Source organism: Onychostruthus taczanowskii, unplaced genomic scaffold, assembly GCF_017590055.1.
Source record: "Onychostruthus taczanowskii isolate IOZ18803 unplaced genomic scaffold, ASM1759005v1 scaffold6, whole genome shotgun sequence".
Lineage (NCBI taxonomy): Eukaryota > Metazoa > Chordata > Aves > Passeriformes > Passeridae > Onychostruthus > Onychostruthus taczanowskii.
Genome location: NW_024503679.1, coordinates 8,787,636 through 8,807,072, shown reverse-complemented (window position 1 = coordinate 8,807,072; position 19,437 = coordinate 8,787,636). Strand labels below are relative to the sequence as shown.

General features: G+C 42.7%; 1 protein-coding gene across 6 annotated transcripts in view; it reads right to left on the bottom strand.

Moving 5' to 3' along the window:
• Positions 1 to 19,437, bottom strand: part of PDE8A (phosphodiesterase 8A) — a 152,553-nt gene that overhangs the window by 117,360 nt on the left and 15,756 nt on the right. For 4 of the 6 annotated variants that reach the window (XM_041418853.1, XM_041418854.1, XM_041418857.1 and 1 more), the window contains exon 1: positions 8,868 to 9,579. The exons of 1 other annotated variant lie outside the window; for it this stretch is intronic. In XM_041418853.1, the coding sequence (XP_041274787.1) occupies positions 8,868 to 9,128 (261 nt within the window). In that variant the 5' untranslated portion in view covers positions 9,129 to 9,579. Of the gene's footprint in view, positions 1 to 8,867; positions 9,580 to 13,814; positions 13,897 to 19,437 lie in introns of those variants that run through there. One more of the 6 variants, XM_041418859.1, reaches the window with a different exon arrangement.

Genomic DNA, 19,437 nt, shown 5'->3' with positions numbered 1-19,437 from the left:
ATGTAAATCCATATTTTGTTTCAATTCATGTCCCCTGCTTTCTTCTAAACTCTTTCATTGTTTGTTTGTGGTCCCTGTAGCAATATCTGCAGAAACAAATGCATCAACCATTCACACTGGTGGTGTTGCAGTGATAAGTATGTGCTAACACTGGTTTGGAAATTCATTCTCTATTCACAAATTCCACTCAAGAGTACAACTTTTCATTGCACTCATCAACCAAGTTTTAAGAACATAAAACTAAAATATTGGTATCGTATTACATGCCAAAATGGCGAAAAATGAAAAGTAAATCAGTATGTTCAGACTAAAGCCAGAAGAGGAAGATGAAGAACTCTTCTCAGTTTTGTGCCTTTAAATAGATCCCTTGCATCTTTCTCCAAAGCACACTCTGCTGAGGGCCGGTGACAAAGCCCTGCACACGTGGACACAGCTTGGTCTGAGTGCAGCCCTCATGTCCTGGGTACATGGTGGCCCTGATCCTGCAGGACACAGAATTCCCATCAGGCATCCAAGTGGAAACAGACAGCAAGTTGGCCAGGCAGGAGGCACTGACCAGGGCAAGCCTGGGTGCTGCTGCATCACTGCTCACAGAGTGATCCTCGGCGGGGAGGGAAGAACAACACAGGTACAAATATGGGGGGGAAATCCTTCTGAATGCTTAGAAATTTAAGGTTTTAACTTCACGAGTCATCACTCTCAAAGATCTTAACAGGGTTGAAAGAGTGTCATTTTAGTAACAATGTGTCTCACTAATAAATCTCTTCGGAATTTGAAAATAATACTTTGCTTTGGTTTGAAAAATAAAAAGCAGATATCTTGCCAGCAAGCCCAGTGCTATCCACACTTCAGTACAAGCTCTGGATTACAGTATTTATGGACCTACACTCTGATACTCATCCTGCGCTGAAATATTTATATTTGACTTAAAGCTCATGGAAAAGTGCAGTTTTTACCAAGCAGTTAAACTGTGTGCAGGACACATCACTTCTGCTTCAAGTTACCAGAGTAATAGGTGTAGCTGTCCTCAACCATTTGTGGAATTTCTCACCAAACCTATGAAAAGTTACGAAGGAAGGAAGAAAAAAAAACCAAAAAAAAACCCAACCAAACCAAACAAAAAAAAAACCCTTAAAAATTGGAAGGAAAATCAGACAGTATTCCAAAAAGAACACACATCTGCAAATTAATCATCTCAGCTCAACATTGATTTTGACCTACCTACATATCCCACAGATATGTTTGTGCATTTAAACCTGGAATTAAAACCACTGCTGTAAAATAGAGCTCTACACCTCAGTGTCAGAAGGGCCACAACCCTGATAACTCAGTGTGAATGAGGAACATCTTTCTGATGATGCAAAAGTGTAGCTACTCCTAAATACAGGACGATTGCTTTCTGTGCAGATCAAGGTTCTTTTGTTGTGCTTTAATTAACAAATTAGATTAGGTTTTTTTAATCAAAATTCTTATAAAGAAGGTTTACTTTGCCAATCACTTACTGAGGTTGTTCTTCTGCTTAAATTTTGTTAGAGATAACATAACCTCAGACTCCAAGGCAGAACAGGATAGTAAATGTGTAACTTCAAAAGTAAGTTGTCTTTTAGTGGCAAATAAGATGGGGCCTCGTAAAGTTTCCACCGCATCCCAGCAGGGAGCTAAAGGTCACTGCTAACTCAAAATGAAAACAATGGGAAGTAGAGGATGCCATTCTTTCATATTTGTCCAGTGATTCTGTGTTTTCTTTGCATGAATTTACTTAGGAAACTGGGAAGTCTAAAACACAATGAAAATATTTCAGTGTCACCATTTTCCCTGTAACAAGATCAATAATCTATTCATGTCACTATATAAAATGTTTGATTTACAAAGCAAAATACATCTTCCTTGAAAAAGGCATATAAAACGTTTGGTTTCCTATGCAACTTTCAAATTAACATGCAAAATAATTCTGCTTTTGCAAAAAAAAAAGTGAGTTCTCCTTTCCAGCAAAGAAACACACACACCTTAAATATGTTAAAGTATTATTTAACAGACTAATATATCTCCTGATTTTTTTAAATCCTTGAAATAGCATCAGTTTAGCTCACTCAGAAACGGAAGACCAGTGTTGCCAACAAAGAGATTTTCTTTACACTAAAAAAAATGTCACCCCAGTTTCTCAGGATCTAGTGCTCAAAAATTGTCTATCAGATAATAAAGCGGCAGAACCAAAAGCCACCTTTCCTGCCACTCCAAGCAAGGGTGGAAATCTTAGAGTCCCTCACACTGGAATCATTCTTTCTCATGAGCAACATTTTATTCCCAAAACTCCTTTTAAATCTTGAATATTCCTTTTTCATTCCAAGCTCTTCTGCTATGCAAGGACATTAACTCTCTACATATATCTGCAGACTACCTTTGAACATTGAAAACACTATCAAAACCCACCTCAAATTATCTTGTCTACCACATTCAAAACAGATATAACCTAATTTATGTCAGCACATTTCCATGTCAAAAAGCAGGTTCCAGCTCTCTTCCTCTTTCCTGGAACAAAGCCATACATGTGGGAGCTGGCTTACACAATGCTAAGCCTTTTACTTTATGTGGAGTGACAGAGTTACAGATTTTACAAGAAAGAGAAGAAAAGGGCCTGGGAGTTTGATGTGAGGCCAACAGTACAACCCATGGCAAGAGAGAACGGTCTGGAAGAATGCACAAATTAGAGACTCCACTATTTAACTTCACAGCAAGTGTAACACCATCATTTATTACATTTTGGCCCTAAAGGGGGTATCAAGAAAGAAGCTAAAAGGGGCTGAATGCCGAAATCTTTTTGCAAAGCAGAGGACTTAAACTTCACTTCCTCGGTGCCTTTGAAACTTAAAAATCTGACTCTGGGCAATAAAACTATTTAGTGTGTCATGCACATTAAAGCTATTCAATTTGTATCTTGTCATCCTGTGCCAATTTAAATTACAGTTAAATGATGATACCTAATTATTTTACCCAAAGAGCAGATAGCAATGTGTAGAATGGCACAGGACCAAGCCAGTTCCTACTGAACCTCTACTGGATGAATGGGTCTTATATATAAAACCACTGAAATTCACATGGAAAACTGAGCTTGGGACATTGCTAACAATATTTTAATTCCATCCATGGCTAGTAAAGCAATTTACAGTGTGGGCATATTATATCCATATAAACCACCAAAACAGAACACAATGCTAAATTGTTCTCTTACATGTGCAGGTGCTTCTGTGGCCCCCTTATAAAATGACAATGTAAATCTTGTATTGAAACTATTTCACCTTGAGGCCACTCTGCTCATTATCATATTTGCTTTAAGTTTCTTTCACTTTTTGCTCAGTTATAAAAACTTTAGCTGTCCATATCTCAAAATACTTATTTCTTCTTTGAGGACTCATTTGAAAGTCAGTTGAGATTCCAACTGCTCAAAAAGTGTAATATTTTCAGTGTATTGTTGCTATTGCTTAAGTAAGCCAATTCTGGAGTCCTTTCTCAATGTGACAGCCAAGAGAGGGGAACAAATGTTCATATAATACTAAAACAAAACAGCTATTTATCACTGTTGGTAGTGGCGACTGCTGGATATAACAATTTCAATGGATGTTAAAAATAATTCTCATTCAAGTACCTCTCCCTGTCTTGACATGGACATTTACTTGAACATGAGGAACAAATATTAAAGCATGCAAAATGGAAAGCAAAACAGTTTCTAAACAGTATTTTTTCTTAGATTCAAATGAACCATGAACAACTTTCTCAATAAGACGGTCTTCATTGTCACATAGATTGTAAGCATCCTCCAACATACAATTCATTAAATAAGAAGTATTTGCAAACACGTGTAACCATTTCATATATTTAATTTATTCTTAAACTTAGCATTTTGGATGTAATATCTGAATTGCTGGTATCTTAAATAGCAAGGCAAAGCTGTTAACACCACATGTAATATTGGGAATGGTAAAAACTCATTAATACATCACCTCCTGTTATTCTGCCTGGTTTATAAGTACAATCTACAAGTAGAATTCTCACTGTAAATGTACTTACACTTCAATCTGAGCCATACAATTAAGAATACAAAAGGTACAACACAGTAAGAAAAACATCTAGAACTGCAGAAATAAAGGCTTGGTTTTAATACTTCCTCTATTGACAGATTCAGGCAGCAGAAAAGGAAAAGCTTTTCACTTAACTACATAAAATGGCCAGGGAAAAGTCACAGAGCAAATTCAGACAGCAGCATTGAACAACAGAAAAGACACAAGAATTTTCAGCTGAGTTTCAGTGAAGTTTTTATCAACATGCTCCAAAAATTCAGGGTCCAACCTTGCTCATCTCAGGCACACCAAGAATTGCCCTCAGATGCAGTGACACATTTTGCATGAGCTGGTTTGCATGACAAGAAGAAGTACCAATAATAATGCTTTAAAAATTGAAACCACAGCTTATTATGTCTTTGTAGCGTAGTCTTCTATATACTGTGAGTGATTTATAGTTTGGGTTTTTTCCAATTTACATAACAAACAACAGGAAAGTTAAAAAGATAAAAATTAGACCTAAATATGAGCCCAGTTCACATGTTACTACACCACTTCACTTCATACAATTTAAAAATTAGACTCCCATCCCCTGGAGAAAGGGCTCATGCCTTACAACAACAGCATTAAAAGTATCAATCTGAAAGTCTGGAGCCCTAAAGACTGAGGAAAGGTCATGTATCTCAGCGTGGGAAGGATCCTCTGAGTGCAAGCAAGGATCTCTGTACAGGAGAGCTGACGTCAGTGGAAGTGGGAGGGAAAAGGTGATGGGAAGTTTGTCGGGGAAATGATTGAGGACAGTTTCAGTGGGAACAGGGAGGATTCAAGAGAGGGTGGATGGCCTCAGTGGAAGCATGGACAGAAAGTGTGGGAGTATCAAAGGGAGGGAGGGCTCATGTGCTCCAAGGGAAAGGAATTACCAGACAGGGAGGAAAAGAGCAAACAGCTTAATGGACTAAATAACGTGCTGTTAACCGCTGAAATGAGATCCACTTCAGCACTGCAGGTGCCACATAGCATAGAGCCTATGCAGAATTATGCAACATGGGTTTGCAGTGACTGCAAAATTCACAGGCAATTTCAGGGTTTGAATGCAGAAAACTTACTGGCTGTAGGGGCATGGATTTAAACTGATCAGCTGATAAACCAAAAGACTATTTCACATTCGGTCCTTCTGACTTGGGAGTAATTTTAATTTCAAACAAATGAAGTATGAATTTACTCTCTGACCCCCTCGTACCCAAATGCACATATTTCTGTATTAAATGTACCAACAGGGAGAGTTCCTCAAGGAAAGAGGAAGGAAATCTTACATACGTAAAAGAATGACAGAGCAAAATCAAGATGCTACAGTGTATATTAATGCGCTGGAGAAGAGCCACACACACACAGGATGTTGGGATAGCATATGATTATGAATATCCCAGCCAATTCTAAATAAACATCCATGAATTCCTTATGCCTTTTAGCATTTACTCCACTTGTGTTATGGATTAAACAGTTATTATTCTAACGGTGTTTAAGCAGGTTTCTATAAATCCAAGTACCTTTATCACAAATTCAACTACAAAAATATCTGAAAATCATAACTGATATATATGAAAAGGGCTGTCACAATCTTGAGTCCACTTCCTTGAGATTTTTAGAGTTAAAACAAAAACCAGAAACTCCTCTTTGCAACAGTACTGGTTAAGTGTAATTTGACATTCTTTATGTAGCACTGGATAATCAAACCCCAGTCCTTGCATCCGAGTCCTGCTCATCTTTCACTAGTGCAGGGTTTAATCTGCAGAGGCAATACACTGAAAATTAAGGGAAGAGTTTCCATGGCTGGTGCACTGTTTAAATATGGCACTTAATCCAACATGCATAAAAGCCATATATAAAAATACTAATTAAGGAGGGAAATATAGGTGCCATGACCTAAAGCAGGTCTTCCATTTCTCACATACTGTCACCATATTCATACACAACAGAAATAGATATTACAGCATTTACCTCTGCACACATCCACTTTCACAATTATTCTGCAAATTTGGGTGGATTAACTTAGGGTTTCCCATACTAGAAAAGAACACGTCACTTTTTTAGCTGCAGTTTATAAATTGATGCAAATCACAAAATACAGTATGCTCACACCACCCATCCAGAAAATGAACCTCTGCTATTTGGCCAGGAGAAGGATACAGCAAGACATGAACACAAAACCAGAGTAAGTCAGGAGCTAGTTAGCAATAGATATAATGCCATTTTACAACTAACAAGGGACTTTTTTTCTTTTTGTTATATTTTCTGACTTGAAAAATGTGCACTATAGCTAGCAAACTGATTCAGTAATAGTAATATTAATAGTAAATATTATTGCACTATCAAAACTATACACGTTTTAGTGAACTTAACACTAATGCCAGTCAAAGTGAAAACATGAAATTTACATGCAGGCCAAGTTTTGTTCATAGCTCTAACACAGCATTCTGTTGGCTTTAATTTGAGAATATGCAACAACTTAAAGCACCCTGAAACCAAGTGAAAGTGTCATTCAGGCAGGTTACTGGCGATTCACACAAACTCTGGGTGACACCACCAGACCCCAAAGCACACCAGGTTTGTAGCATTTCATGTTTGTGTGAAGGAATCCCCAGGGTCATAAAGAGTGTACTACACACTCTGAGAAATAGCAATGGTTCTTAGTAGCACCCTAACTCTTACAGTTCTTCCTCAAGTCAAAAATCCTTTTAATTACAAAACAGCACAACATCCTGCCCAATGCTCCTTTTGCCTTCAGGAATTTCAAGCTCCTACACATTGTTTTCAGTTTGCTCACACTTTCTTTCTTTCTTTCTTTCCAAACAACTTCACTGGGCTGTGAGAACTGCTCTGCAGTGATCCCTCACTCCAGCACAATCTCTGAGACAGCACAGTTATTTAGCACTGCAAATCTGATCCTACCACACACGCTAATGATAAAAGCAGAGAAAGAAATATCACGCTGCCTGACAGCTCAAAAGACTATGACAGGATTTTGCACATGAAAATAATGTACACGTGATGTATCCAATAGATTTGGTATTCAACTGATCACAAACAGAGCTCCATTTTCATTTCTCAGAACCCATCTTTCACAGAACTGTGCTAAAAAGTGATGACAGGGGCAGAAAATGTGACTGGGTGATAAAAATGTGAGTGACTGTCAATGAGATGACAGCATGCATACAAACCAACAGCAACCTACAGTGTCTGGCTGAATTATCCAAACCTAGTAACAAGAATTTGTACAAAGTTCTTGAAGGTGAACAACAAAATTTAACTAACTTAAGACTGCTTCCCACACATGCTTCTGGAAACAGGTTTGAGGGATTTTTTCCCTTTAAACAATCACACAAGACAAAATCACAGAACAAAAATTTTAAAGGACTACTTTTGATTCAGGTTTTGCAACATTCAGTTATAATCAGTATTACAAATTCAGCTAGCAAAACAATTGTCAGGACTTAGATGACAACTTAAGCTTCCTCAGCGTGGCTGCTGTGTTAAACATGCCGTGAGCTCATCTATCGCGTGTGAACAGGGCCGTAAAGTTCATTTCCTGTGCAGTGTTGTTAACACAAAAATTTAGTTTAGTACACCACCATTCAGCTTCATGTTCTTAGTTAAGTATTGTTAATTCCTCACCAGCTCACCACTCTCTGTCTGCTAATTTTCAAGACTTTTTTAAATTATGAAACTTATTGAACTATGACCAAAGATAACTAAATCTGAAGGAAAACAATCAAAGAAAATCACCCACATAACTGAAGTAAATTATTCCAGGTCAATACTGTAGAAGTTGTCTTAATAAGCAAGTAAAAAACATAAGAAAGCAACAAATCATTAGGGTTTCTGTTAGTCTGCAAAACACTTGACATTCAGCTAGATCTCACTTGCATCTCAAGCCTGTATCTTATATTTACAGCATGTGTATCTCAGTTCTTATCACAGCAACCAGAACAGATCAGCCAGGTTATATAATATCCCCAGGGCTGCTACAATGTGATTTTTCTTACATTTGCAACTACTCATTTTTACAAAATAAAAAAATAGTTTAAAAAAAAAAAAGCAAAGATATAATCCAAATCTATAACTTTAGGAGCTAAAGTACAACCCCTAAATAAACAGATAAAAAGCAAACAGACAAACAAGCGCTCCAAACCACTAACTGTCCCTCTTCCAAGAAAATAATCACAGATTGCTGTTTTTTTCACTATGTGTCAGTCAACTCCATACAGTCTTGTGTCATACCTCTACTCAAAAGTATGGGCGCAAACACACGGAAAAAAAAACCCGCCAAAAACCACCCTATTTGCAGCAACAGACAAGGTCAACAAGTTGTTAATGTAAATCAGTACCCAGAGCAAAACACGCTGCCGCTCTCCCTTCAACTTTCCAAATGGAAGAGGTGTGTAAAACCAGCCCGGCTCGCAGACGGCCCCAGACCGTGCCCGTGTCCAGAGGGGCGAGCGGAGAGAGCCGCGGGCCGGGCCGGCAGCACCGCGGGGCTCCGCGCATCCCCCGCACGGCGCAGCGACCCCAGCGACCATCAGGACAAGTTAACACCGCTCTCCTTCCCAGAATTCGGAAAACTCATTTCGTGGAGCGAAGAAAGAGGCCTGGGTACCTCTACAAAGTCGCCAAGACACTGATTAGTTTGTAAACGAAAGTAAAGCCCGAGCCAGGAAAAGCTCCCGCACAACGGCCCGGAGACTCCTGGGCTGAACCGCTACAGCCAACTCCTGTGCTGAGAGAAACAGTGCTCGTGTTTAGCACCCTTTTTACCTTAACATTGGATCTGCCGGTCTGGGCCTCTGCCTCCATGCTCTGGCTGTTCTCCCTCTTGTCTTTCTTAGAGGAATTAGTCCTCGCCTCATAAGTGGATGTGTTGTAGCATTTAATGAATAATCCTGGGACGGGGTTGCCTTGCTGCTGTTGAGACATGGTTGTGTTGGTCTGGTGAGGGAAATTGTACTCCTCAGACTCATTGCTACTGTGACAGATCACTCTGCTGTCAGAGAGGTTGGTGCTTGGAACACAGCCCATGCTTTGTGGCCACCTGGGGAATACTTCTAAATTGTATATATATATACGTGTATATATATATATATGTATATATATCTTTCCTTCCCGTTGATATTTTCCCCCTGCTTAATTTTTTTTGTTAACAGGTTGACTCTCTCTCCTGCGTCTCCGCTACACTCTGAAGCATTGCCATCGGTCCCTTCTACACCACCAGAAACGTGTCTGTTCTCCTCGTCCTCCAGGAAACAGGTCCTTTTAGCTCAATCTCAGCAGTGGGCTGGGGAGCTGGAGGGGAGGGAAGGGGGGAAATCAAGAACCGGTCGACTTCGTATTTTCACAGATTATTATTAATTTGTCTAAGCCATCTGAGAATCTTGGTAACGTTTTCTTTCCTTCTTGTAAAAGCAGGAAAAAAAAAGGAGAGAAAAAAAAAAGGCAAAAACAACAACAACAAAAAAAAAGGCAAAAATAACCAAAAAAAAAAAAAAAAAAACAAAAAACCAAAAACCCAAGCCCCAAACCACACACACCTCGGCGTCGGCTCGGCGCTCAGAGCGGCCGGGGGCACGGCACCATCTCCTCCCCTGAGCCCGGAGCGCGGCGCATTTTCACCCGGGCTTGCTCCGCGTTACCGATTAACCCGGGACCGGGCCGGGGGCCGCTCCCCACCTCCGCGTCCGCGCTCCCGCCGAGCCGCGCTCGCTCCTCGCGGTCCCCTCGGCGCTGCGCTGTGCCGGGGGTGCGCTTTGCGGTGTGCTTTGGGGCCAAAAAAAAAAAAAAAAAAATCAACGATTTATTAAAAAATACCAGCGAAGAGCCAAAGGCGCCCGGCCGCCCCGGGGAGCCGGCTGCGCTCCTCACGCCGCGCTGGGCACGTCCCGCGCCGCCTCGGTCGCGGGCGGGCGGGCGGCCGCCGCGGGGGTGACATTCAGGTTCCCGTCGTCGGAAGGAAGGAAGAGCCCCCCGTCAGGCGGCAGCGGGGCTCTGCGGCCGCCGCAGCGGCATCCCGGCTCAGCGCGGCGGGGCAGGGGCGGGCCGGGCCGCGGGGAGCCCCCTCAGGGAACGGGGCACGGCCCGGAGGGCTTCCCTCAGCCGCGGGGGCAGCCGGCGCGGCGGGCGGACGCATCAAAGGGCCTCCATGATGCGGTTGGTTTTTTGGGCAGAGAAGTGATGCGAAACGGCGAGAGGGGAAAAATTAAAAAATAAAAATAAAAAAGGGCAAGAAAAATTAAAAAGAGCGAGAAGTAGAAGGAGAACGATCCTAGCGTCCCATCCCGGCGGCAAGGGCTGCAGCGGCGAGAGCTCTGGTTCCCGGGGCCGTGGTGTCTGCATCCCTCAGCAGGGAAATGCCTGGCTCCCCGCAGCCGCCGTCCCTCGCGCCGCGCTCACCTTGTTATTATTGATGTTCCTCAGGCCGAGCCAATGCAGCGCCCGGCGGCGCTGACCTCCGGCCCGCGCTGGCGTCAATGCAGATCAGCGGCCGCCGCCAATGCCGCGCCGGCCCCGCCCGAGCCCGCTCAGGGCTCGCACCGCACCGCGGCGGGGCCCGCGCCCGCCCGGGGCTGGGGTAGCCCGGGACAGCGCCTCGGGGAGCCGGCAAGCGGCTGCCCCGTGAGACACCTGGTGCCCTGCTTCAGAAAGCGGACAGCGGGCTCGGTTGTTGCTTCCCATCGTTTTGCTTTTCGACTCTGCCCATGCCAATTTCTTTGAAAATATTTTTGAAAGCAAAGGCTGTGAAAAGGGAAGATGGTGCTATGGGTGGAGCCAGGCCCCGGGGCTTGGGAAATCAACTGCAGGCAGACTTTTCCTGGTGTATATATATGTAAAATAAACCTTTTGTTTCTATATCATATGAAAGTAACTATGATTCCTTATCCTATAGATGTGCTGGGAGACTAGATGTCTGGATGTACTCTAAGAGACAGCATGCTGCATTTAAAGCCCCTCAGACACCATGCCCAGAGCAAAACAAGTCACTGCCATAGATGATTTGTGTTCCAGAAGTAGCAGCTCAAGTGCAGCCCAGGTTCAACGACACACATACAACAGTGTACTCTACCAGAGACCACACACAACCCGATGGCATCTTCACGTGCCTTTTGCTTTTTTCACTATGTCATTCGTAGCTTCTGCTACCTTTATTCTCAATGACTCACGGAGGTGCTTCTCCAAGGTCCTGCCTTTTTTCACTAGCTGAAGAACAGCTCAGAGGCAACAGCAATTTAGGGAAGGCCCAACCAAATTTTTGATTTAGGAACATGGTGAAAACCAAATATCAGAGACATGACTTTTATCACTAAGCTCCAGCATCTGAAGAGGGGAAAATGATGTGTTACACGAGGAAACTGTTTGAACTACTTCTTTGTGCCATGAACACTCCTGTGGTCCCCTGGCAGAATCATTGTGCTTCAGAAGAACCAATTCAGCAGGAGCACACTTGTGTGCATTCAGGACAGCCACACTTTTAACAGTACCTTAAGTATATGACACATGCCATCAGGTCATAAACAAAAGCAAAACATGCAGCTAAATGATGCCTATGGACAACAAGGATGGCAAGAAGCAGCTTTTCACTCATATACGTAACAGCATCACTTGATCCAGATGAGAGCACCTTGTAAAGTTGAGAGATGCAAAGCCAAAAGTCAGTGCTTTTGAGAAATGTGGTTTTTTAGGATAACCACAGTACTTGCAATGCAGAAATGCTTTTATTTACTTGTCATAATTGCTAGCATTAAAGGCTGGAAAATCAAGTCTTTCCTTCCCCGATGTTTCTGCTACTGTGCAGTTTCAAGTATAAGCAATAGTCACATAAACTTCATCCACCCCATTAATTTAGCTGATCTACAGAGCCTGTTAGAACCAGAAAAAGAAGTCAGCTTCCTGTGCCCTCTCATAACTTTGGACACCCACTCAACATAAGCATTTAACAATAAATGAAGGAAAAGGCTTAACATACCCATTTGAAACAGTGAGCACTGTTTGGAGATGGATCTCACCCTCATTCTTTCCTTTACATTAAACATTATTTACTAGATGCCATTAATAAGAACACACTTATGTGCAGCTGGAAAAAGACTGTGGAAGAAGAAAATGCTACAATTCCTACTTGTGCTGTTGAGCATAAGTGCAGGCTCCCTTCCTCAGCCCTAATGGATCTGCCAGCAAAACTGCTATTGCACTTTATTTCTGGTGGCACTGGAGGAGTCAGAGACAGCAAAACTTCATTTGCAGAGCTGCACATTCAGTTTGCAGTGCTGACACCTAGAGTTAAGCTTTCTACTTTGTAAAATATATGAGTCTGGTTTGCAGGTACATAGAGATAAAATTCATGGTGTCATTTAAAAAAAATCAATATTGGAAAAATCTCTGCTTTCCACTTTGAATGCAAACAAATTGCCACTCAACTAATACAAAAATTTATGTAAATGACAGGCAAATACTGGGGGGGAGGGGAAAATGCTTTGTTTGATAACAGCATGACAAAACAAGAAAATGTACATGCAGATATGATGTGCATGCGTACTTTACTCTTTTAAAAAGTTTTTCCACAACTGTCCATTGGCAGGTTATTACTGATTATTTCTACAGTCTAACTTCATTAAAAAAAAAAAAAAAAAAACAAAAAAACAAAACAAATCCATTTGCAAGATTTTCAGATGAGAACTCACATTGCCTTGAATGGGAGGATGAGGTGAGACAGAATAATCCCTTAGTAGTTTAATAAAAGCCATTGAAAAATCACTGGGGTTATTGTCACACTGATAAAAATTCAACTAAAGACAAAAAACTGCTCTTTGAACAAGACACTGGCACTGGAATTGTCATTTCTCTACAATTTGAAAACACTGGTGCTGGGTTTTATTGCCAATACAAAAATACAGTTGAAAGTATAGATTTACCCAGAGCCTAGAATCAGACAGAAGGGGTGAAAGCATCAAAATTGCTGGCAGTGATAATAATTTGTCACTGCACTGTATGAAGTGTGTGGATAAAGAGCCTTGTTCACACTTACTGCTGAAGTGCAGCTCAGGAAATGGTAGGCCTTGTTATAAAAAAAACCCAAAAAATAATGCAAAATAGCAGAGGAAGCTTAGGAGTGTAGACACTGGCAGATTAGGGCTGTGGGGGAAGTGCAAGGTCAGTACAGAGTCAGTAAGGGAGAGGTCAGAAGTGAACTAGCTCTAGGAGACAGCTGGGAGAATGAGAAAGGTTATTTATGGATAATAAGGTTGAATTTCATTCAGGACTGCAGAATAAGAAAGAATGCTAGGAAAGAGCTTAGAATGATGGTTATCAGCTTCATCTGCAGACAAGTGGGTGCTGGGGAAGATCAAAGTATTTAGAGAACAAAACACAAGTGTCAAAATTTAAAAGGATTGAAAAGACACTATTCAGCCACATCCTCATCTTTCTCACAGAGAAATTACTTTGGATCCTGCCTGCTTTTTACAGAAGACTGAACATGCTGCCCCCCAGGTATCTCCCACATATGCTATCTCCCCCCACATTTCCATAAGCAAAATCCTGCTGTATCAGCAGTGTCCATCCATTTCACACAGGCCTTGACCAATTCCCACTGCACATTGTAGGAGTTCATGCACGAGCACGGTGACTGTTCACTCCTGTCCAGTCACACAAAAATGCATGCAAAGGCCCAGAGAAAAAATTGGTTGCCAAAATCCAGTTCTGATAATACTTCAGTACCTGAGACATGAGCAGGCAGAATTATGCAGAAGGAATGATGGGCTAACATCTGCATGAACAGCAAATATCAGTGGCTACTTTGGAAAAGTGTCTGTCCAGCAAAGGCAGAGAGAGCATGACTGCAGTCCTGTGAGCACAGGCAGCAATCTTGGTAAGAGATTACTCTATGTGGTTTTAATTGCTTCTCCCTCCAAGTCAGCTCTATGTTCCAACTGTGTCTTTTGCCCTTCGGAAAAGTTAGGCAATCCTTTTGGTCTCTAGGCTAGTGAAGGAGGCAGTGGGGAGAAGGAGAAGGAGGAGAACTGTGGAAAATGTGCCAGCACGCAAACAGCTGAATGGACTCTACAACGCTAACTACTGACACGTGCAAGCTGTGACAGAGTTTTTATCCCCATCCCAAGATATTCTAGAAGAGGAAACAAGGACCATATGCTGCCTTAGCCCCAAGTGAGTATCAGCATTACACCCCACAAGGGTACATCTGCTTGTTTGTGTATGAGCATCAGGTATCCTGGAACAGGGTGTTTTCAGGTGACACAAGAGTAAAATCTGTCCTGAGACAGCTCATCTCCAGCTCATGGAACATACAGAAGTACAGTGAGTTTGTTTTCTGCACCACTTTCCTGATGTCCTGAAAAGCCCCAAAGCAGCTGAGAGCAGGCTGTCCTGATGTCCTGGCAGGCTGTCCGGCTGCTGCTGTTGTGTAATTGCAATTGCAGAACACAGACAGCTGTCTGTACCACTTGGAAATCAGAGCCTTCAAGGCAGCCTAAGTCAGCAACTTTTTCAACTCTAGCACTAAAGACATTCAAGTCCAAAGCTCAGATACGTCATGTACGTACAAGCTTCATCATCATAACTGGTGTCAGAACAGCTTTTGCAGCTGTAGTTTACACATCACACTCTGCACTGCTCAGTGATCAGCATGATAGACACAGTATTTCTAGGAGAAAAATGTACCCCCTTCTCCACTGTACCTTCTTTCCACTTTCACTACCTTCTTTGCTGTCCATCTGTCCAATGCTTCTCAAGATTCCCTCAGCATTGTACTTTCTCTACTTTGTTTTTGGTGGGCTCTCCCCAAATTGCCCAGGAGGAGTACCTGCTTCCACAGCAGATGCAGAGTGAAGGTGAGCAGACCTCTGTCCCTCAGTTTTAATGGCTGGGCACAGGCCTTCAGCTGCTGCTGCTCTCCCTTCTCCAGTGCCTAATGCTCAGCCCTAACCCATGTCTTCCCAGTGCTTGAGCCTGGAGCCCTACACAGCCCAGGGAGTGCTGCACCTACAGGATACAGGAGGCTGCACTGCATCACCCAGCTGCTCCTGACCTGCTGCCAAAGCAGCCTCCAACAGCTCCTACTGCCTGGCCTCGCCTTCAGTTGACCAAAAATTTGTGGGGAAGGGAGGAACAAAGCACTGTCGTCCCCACCCTCTCCCCTATAATTACCCAGTGCTTCACAAGCAGTATTATCTGTCTGGATACAGAGGGCCATGCAGCCAGCTGTGACCATAGAGAATTAGCTGTTCCCCTCTTGGAGAGTTTTCCCTTCTCTCTTCCTAAGTATTTTTAAGCCAACTTGCATTTATTTAGCATGCAACCTTTTGAGTTTGTGATTTACTAAACCAAGAATGACAATTGGTCCCTTTAGGTGGAGTGGTATACCCAATTCTTACACCCTACAAGTGCCTGTTGTCCCTCTGCTTCCTAGGAGTATTGGATCCTTTTCTTAGCTAGTCAGCCTCAGCCAGGCTCAGCCAAAAGTGACCACAGCCTCAGGACCCTTCAGATTCCTGAACTGATTCCCAATGCCACAACCCCCTATATTACATTGTGGCCTGACTGGATCCAATAAGAGAAAACAAAACAAAACAAAAATCAGTAAAAGAAACAACCAATTTGTGTCCTCCCTCAGTAAGTCAGTTTTCTTTGGTCACCAGAGCTAGAAGGACAAGCTCTTAGTCTTTATTGTCTACCCCAGCAACTAAAAGATCAGTTCAGGCTAATGAGGGAATACTCACTCAGGCAGCCTCTCAAATCCACAGATTCCTTGCCCCTGAGCCTCCCCCAGGATCCCACTGTCTCCTGCCCAGCAGCCACTTTCTTGTTTGCTCCTGGTTAACCAGCAGTGCTAGTGGCCAGCAGCCTGCCTGCCTTCCTGTGCCAGCATCCTTAACCCTTCCCAAAGGCAGACAGAGTAAGAATGCAGAGAGAACGACAAAATATGGAGCTAGAAACTCATCCTTGCTGTATGGCTACAGCAGAAGCTGAAAAACTCTCAAATTAATCTTTAAGACTAGACTGTACACCTGCAAAACAGATGGCTTTCATGGTTGCTGAATTTATTATTTAAGGAACAGATACATCATCCGTGGTCATACTGAGCAGTGATTTATTATATATTCACAACAGCAAAAAATCCCATGTCCTGGCTGTGAGATTTATGTTCTTAGATCACTGAAACTGAAGAATTTATCCTACAAAGTTGTCTGAATATAACACAGGGAACTGGACCTCATTTGAATACTTAACAACTCCTAGCTGTGTTCTCAAGTACATTTCCTTTCTTTTGGGTCAAAACAATACCTTTAAATACACTCAGTCATACTTGTGTACAGTCCTTCCCTAGTGTTAAGTCTTTCAGTGGAGCATATATGCAAGAAGCTGAACCCTTAATTAACAAAGAGGATCATACCCTACCACCAACAGGTAACCCAGAGATAACTGTGCAATTGAATATATCCCTTTTCCTAGTAATGTTTCACATCCATTCTTTCACTGCAATCAGGCTCTGATTTCCCAGCAATGGCAGAGCATTTATCCAATACTATTTTCCAACTGTATTCTCATTTCTGCAAGTTCCCACCAGGGAAGTTGCAGTCCTTGTCTCCTGCCAACGTGCAGTTCTGCATGCAGACAGTTGTAAGGAGGAACGTACAAGAATCTCTGTGGTGCCATGGCACAGCACCCATACATCATGGTTCTTATAAACTCCATTTTATAGCTGTCTGCACATCCAGCTGAGCAGCAGGAAGAGCAACACCACAAGAATTGCAAGAGGAGATGACAACTCGGGGAGAGATAAGGAGAAACCACACTCAAGGGAGAAGGCAGGTGGAAAAAACCAAGCCATGGAAGTTTTCTGGGGATAGCTATTTAAAAAAAGAGAGAAACAGACTCAGGATGCGTCGGGGAGATAAATCTTCTGAGTTTTTGAAAAGGGGAAGGCAGTGCTTGCAGGCTCACTCACCACAGCCCTAACAAACATAAATCTTACTCACATGGGCACCATCCTTCCCAGCACAGTCACCAGGGCTGGCTGTAGCACAGCTATCACGGAAGGATCTGTCATATTAAGCAGAACAGCACTTGGCAGTTTGTGTGAATTATGGTTAGGGCCAGCACAGCTGGGTGCTGCAGGGGTTGACAGGCTCTGTAACACAAGCACAATAGCAAGCCCTAAGAAAAAAAATCTCCAAAATGTTTTGGGAACAGAGTTGAAAAATACTTTTATACACGTCCTTTAAAATTCGTGAGAGACTTCCAAACAGATGGGGTGGGGAATGATGTGATGAATTGAGGGGGCTGATCTCATGGTTTAGATCTGCCTTGGCAAGATCTCCTGGGTCTGCACTTACTGTGCCCAAGTGGGTGGGTGCCTAGTGCTCCATCAAGAGGCTTTTTAATCTGTGCTCACTTGAAAGGAGCTGCAGTGCCATCTCAGTCTCCCTGATAAATCTCCAGGCACAGCTCCCCACCTCCTATCCCTGCACACAAAGGCCTCTCACTCTGGTGGCTGCACGGAACCAGGAGCAACCCTCATCTCTCACATGGCCCAAGTGCCAAACACACCTTCCCCCACAACCCAAAGCTGGTTTACACTTCTGCTTTTGAGGAGTTTCAGAGCAAACCATTCCTCACCATTCCACCATTACAATGAATTAATGTAACCAAGTCAAAACAGTTACTCTTAAATTCACTACCACAACAAGTATACCAGTTTGGACAAAGCAACTGAAGATATATTCATCTCCTTGCACTCTTGGAAGTTCATTGGGCAAGTGTCAGTTGTTTGAGAAGGTCAGGATCATACCATGCACATAGCATCTTCCTCAGACCCCAAGCAGACTGCTTCCCTCTTGCTCAGCTCGTATAAACACCTAAAAGTCACATTTTCCTTTTGACAGTCTTGGGCACCAAAAAAAATAACCACTTGTTAAAATAAAGCTGAGTCTTTAGGACTTCAAATATTTTATCTAAATTGATTATCCTTTTAGAAGGAAACTAAGTTAGTAACTCTGCATTTCACAGGTTCACAGGGGGAAAGCTGTGTGGATTTTTAGGAGGGGAGGTAAATTGAGAAGAAAAAAAAAAGTATGTACATAAGGTGCCTATTTTCTGTAAGATAATCTCACTATAAAAGTTTTTTCCAAACACAGCCACATTTCCTTTTCAGGAGGAACAGCAAATCTCAGAAAAACCAGTCTTTCTCTGGGGAGAACTACAGGTATTCAAGACAAATATTACAGGAGAGAACAGTTTAAACTCGGCTTACCTAGTGCAGACTGCACAGACTGGTGCTGCCCAGGGCAGGCAGCGATGGCAGCCGTGTGGAGCACTGTGACTCAGCTGTGCCCGGCTCTCCAGAGGATCACTTCTGGGCAGCACGAGGGTTATTCCCCACATTCTGCACCCAGAGCTGCCATCTTACTTGATCCGTTTTCACTCAGTGCCCTGACTCACCCATTCATCACACACAGGTGAGCAAACCTTGCTGCTCACTGCCACCCAGGGGGAATTTTCAGGAAGTTCTGGGAGAGAGACATCAGGAAACTCTTGCCTACTCTTGCAGGTTTTGCCCCAAAATAGCAACAGTTTTCCTGGACTTATACTTGCCCTTGACTAAACAAGGCACCCTTCAGATCCCTACCAAGCCCCCCGGAGACTGAAAGAGGAGAGAAATAACAGACCTGTACACCTGCAATAAATTTAGTGTCTAGGCAGAAGCCCAGTCTCTCAGCTGAAACTCTGGGTCCAGCTGTGAGGTATTTCACTGATTGTGTACTGGTGATCAAAAAGAAAAATTAAAGAAGTAAATAGCAATATAGCAAATTTGCATCCCTCATAGCATTTCTGTTCAAGTTTTTGTTAATATTATAAGCTAAATAACAGAAAACAGTTCATATACAAGGGATGTTTTGGAAGCACTCTGCTCAGAGACAAACTGTACATGTACATACTTCAACTTCTTTCACGTAGATGCTGTTTTTAGAAAACAAACCAGAAAAATGCAAACTCTCCTCACTGTCAGCTCAGGTTGTTGAACATTTAAGAAGGGAAAAGGGCATTAGCCTACAATGACAGTTAAGGGATTTTTATCACTGTGTGAATTACCTGCAAAATTACACACTCACAGGGAAATCACTGACACACAGGTTTAAATAAGGCTGCAAGTACTTTGTAAAACATATTCATTTTACATACTTAGTTATTTTTTTGCTGGCTGTGTTGGCTGCTTCTTAACATGTGGAAAAGAGAAATGAAATTATCACCCAAAGATGGCTCTGGGATACAAAGGACCCTGTGAAAGTGCCTGGGCTGTCACAGCATCCTGGGCAGGGTGGGC